The sequence below is a fragment of the Palaemon carinicauda genome, chromosome 32 (assembly GCF_036898095.1).
Source record: "Palaemon carinicauda isolate YSFRI2023 chromosome 32, ASM3689809v2, whole genome shotgun sequence".
NCBI classification, from domain to species: domain Eukaryota; kingdom Metazoa; phylum Arthropoda; class Malacostraca; order Decapoda; family Palaemonidae; genus Palaemon; species Palaemon carinicauda.
In genome coordinates, this window is record NC_090756.1 from 64323933 (window position 1) to 64327345 (window position 3413).

The 3413-nt window shown below is 39.0% G+C and overlaps 1 protein-coding gene across 1 annotated transcript in view; it reads left to right on the forward strand.

Moving 5' to 3' along the window:
* LOC137625632 (uncharacterized) overlaps nt 1–1250 on the forward strand; it is a 1635-nt gene extending 385 nt beyond the window's left edge. The window contains exon 1 of the mRNA XM_068356542.1: nt 1–1250. This exon is cut by the window's left edge and continues 385 nt beyond it. Coding sequence (XP_068212643.1) covers nt 1–1250 — 1250 coding nt within the window.
* The last annotated feature ends 2163 nt before the right edge of the window (nt 1251–3413 follow it).

Genomic DNA, 3413 nt, shown 5'->3' on the forward strand with positions numbered 1-3413 from the left:
AAGAGCGAATGATAAGGGATAAAATTGTGTTTTCGGTGACAGGGAAACTACAGGAGCTGCTACTTCGAGAAAGAAACTTAAATTTAGAAAAAGCTGTCGAGATATGTTTGGCTTATGAAGCAACTGTTAATTGTGCTAAAGAGATGTGCGAAGTTGGCTCTGAGAATGTTAATAAGGTGAACAATTGGAGAACCAAAGCTACTGATAGTTCCTTTAATAAGGATTTTTCGGACTCAAAAAATATGGACAGGTATGCCGTGAAGTGTCGATTTTGTGGGTATAAGCATGAATTTGAAAAATTAAAATGCCCAGCATGGGGAAAAGTCTGTGAAGCATGTAAAGGAAGAAACCATTTCAAGGCTGTGTGTAAGAAAACAGTTAAAATTGTTAAAGAGAAGAACGAAGAAGCAGATGAAGGCTACGATCATTACATGTGGATGGCACCGGTTGAAATGAAAAATTCTAATAGATTATCTGCATTACTAATAGTAAACGATACCGAGGTTAGATTTCATTTGGATACGGGTGCTGACGTGAATGCAATATGTCAAAGGTATGTCAAAAAGGATCAAGTGCGACCAACGTCTGTGAAACTCGCCATGTGGAATAAATCCAAGCTTTCGCCCATTGGCGAGACGACATTGAATGTGAAGAACCCCAAAAATGATGAAATTAGAAGTGTAACCTTCATTGTGGTTTCAAATGACCTAATGTGTTTACTTGGGTCAAAGACATGTCAAGAGATGGGATTCGTGTTTGTCAATGGTAAAGCATTTGTATCAAAAATTGACATTGACCATGAGATGAGCAACCTTGGTGACCTTGGAGAGGTTAAACTTAATGTAGATTCTGCATTACCAGCAAGAATATTACCGTGCCAACGTTTACCAATTGCATTAAAATCAAAGGTTCAAAAAGAGTTACACTCTCTTGTGAAAAGAGGAGTTTTGATTCCGGAGACTGAACCAACTGACTGGGTTAGTCAAATGGCAGTAGTTCAAAAAACAAATGGAAAGTTAAGAATATGTATAGATCCTCAGCCACTCAACAAAGCTCTTAAAAGGGAATATTACACATTACCAATTTTGGAGGATATACTGCCAAATCTAAAACATGCCAAGATATTTAGCAAACTGGATGTTCAAGAGGCTTTTTGGCATATACGGCTAGATGAAGAATCCAGCAAGTTGACAACAATGATTACCCCCTTTGGTAGATATCGATGGGCTCGTTTACCTTTCGGGCTGTAGGTGAGCAGTGAAATATTTCAGCGAAAATTGAATGAGGCATTGGAGGGGCTTCGGGGTGTATACTGTGTAGCTGATGATATTGTGGTCGTTGGTTTTGGAAATGAGGAACACAACGCAATGCGTGATCATGAACAAAATCTTCAGTCACTACAGAAGCGTTGTCAAGAAAAAAAGATCAAACTAAATGAAGAGAAATCGGTTTATAGAAAAAAGGAAATCGCATTCATGGGACATCGTTTAACATCAGCTGGTGTGATGGTTGATGAAAATAAGGTAAAGGCCATTAAAGAAATGCCAGCCCCTACCGATATTTCAGGAATTTGGAGGTTTTGTGGAATGGTACAATATCTATCAAGGTTTTTACCCAATCTGGCTGATGATTTAGAACCTATCCGAGAGCTGACAAGAAAGAACTCAAAGTTTGAATGGAATGATAAGTGCACTCGCGCTTTCTCAGTGATCAAAGAAAAGGTCACCTGTACACCAGTTCTAGTTTATTTTGATCAAAGTAAGGAGCTTGTATTACAGGTTGACAGCAGCAAGGATGGTATTGGTGCAGTCATTATGCAGGAAGGACGTCCGATAGATTACGCATCAAGGACCTTAGCTAAAAGCGAACGTAACTGGGCTCAGATTGAAAAGGAAGCTCTTGCTGTGGTTTTTGGTTTAGAGCGATTTGACCAGTATACTTTTGGGCGACGTGTTATTGTTCATAATGACCATAAGCCTCTTTCTTGTATCCTCGAAAAGCCATTAAGTCAAGCTCCAATGCGTTTAAAAGTTTTAATGATGAGACGTCGAATATCAGTACAAAAGCGGAAAAAGCCTATTGTTAGCCAATACCCTTAGCAGGGCCTGCCCAAAAGAGGAAAATAGAGACACATTGGTAAGGATGATAGATTCACTGAAAAATTACCCCGATTCAATTTTAAAGGAAGTAAGAGACGCCACCACAAACGACGAAGAGCTGCAAGAATTATTGTCTGTAATCAAGGAAGGATGGCCTGATCGCAAAGACATAATTCCCGAAGTATTAAAACCTTACTTCGATTTTAGAGATTCCATGAGTTACCAAGACGGCATCATTCTAAAGGGAACTGTTATACTGATTCCTCGTAAACTACGAGATTCAATTAAAACGAAGCTTCATGTAGCTCATCTTGGTTACGAAAGCATGATGCGACGAGCAAGAGATGCAATATTTTGGCCAGGGATGTCGAAAGAAATAAAGCAAATGGCCAATTCATGTGACATTTGCCAGCAGTATAAACCTCGAAACCAGAAGGAATCGTTGATGGATGTTAATGACGGAGGCAGACCCTGAAATAAAATTGGACTAGATTTGTTTGAGATTGTTGGAAGAAATTATTTAGTCATTGTTGATTATTATTCCTCATTCACTGGAGTAGAGTTTTTAACGTCAACAACTTCAAATCATGTTATAGCGATAATCAAGAAGATGTTTGCTAGATACGGTATTCCTACCCAATTAGTGTCCGATGGAGGACCACAATTCAGCTCGTTTCAGTTTAAGGTTTTTGTTAAAGAGTGGGGTATAGAGCACCGGATGTCATCTCCTGGACATCCTCAAGGAAATGGGAAGGCTGAAGCGGCAGTTAAAATTGTAAAAAATATGATGAAGAAGACGCATGCAGATGGAAAAGATCAATATTTGGCGTTACTAGAGCTGAGAAATACACCACGTCAAGACTCTAACTTGAGTCCAGCTCAGATGATGTTTGGACGTAAATTACGGTCGATAATTCCTGAAATTATGAACAATGACAATCCAGTTTCTCAAAAAAGGGAAACACGGAGAGAATCCATAAAGAAATATTATGATAAAACTGCAAGAGATATGACACCATTAAACGAGGGGCAACCTGTATATTATCAAAATCCAGACAAGAAAGGTTGGGAAAAGGGGCTCATTAGCCATGCACAAGGAAACCGATCCTATGTAATTGAGGGAAAGGAAGGAGGAATTTATAGAAGAAATAGAATTCATATCCGTTCAACTACACAGGATTCATCGGCAATACCAGAAAAGGAAGAAACTAGTAAATTGAGGGAAACCAACGTTAATGATGAACAAACAAGCTATCATCCTGTTTGCGACATGCCTAAATTGCCAAGAAGATCAGCTCGTCTACAGGAAAAGAT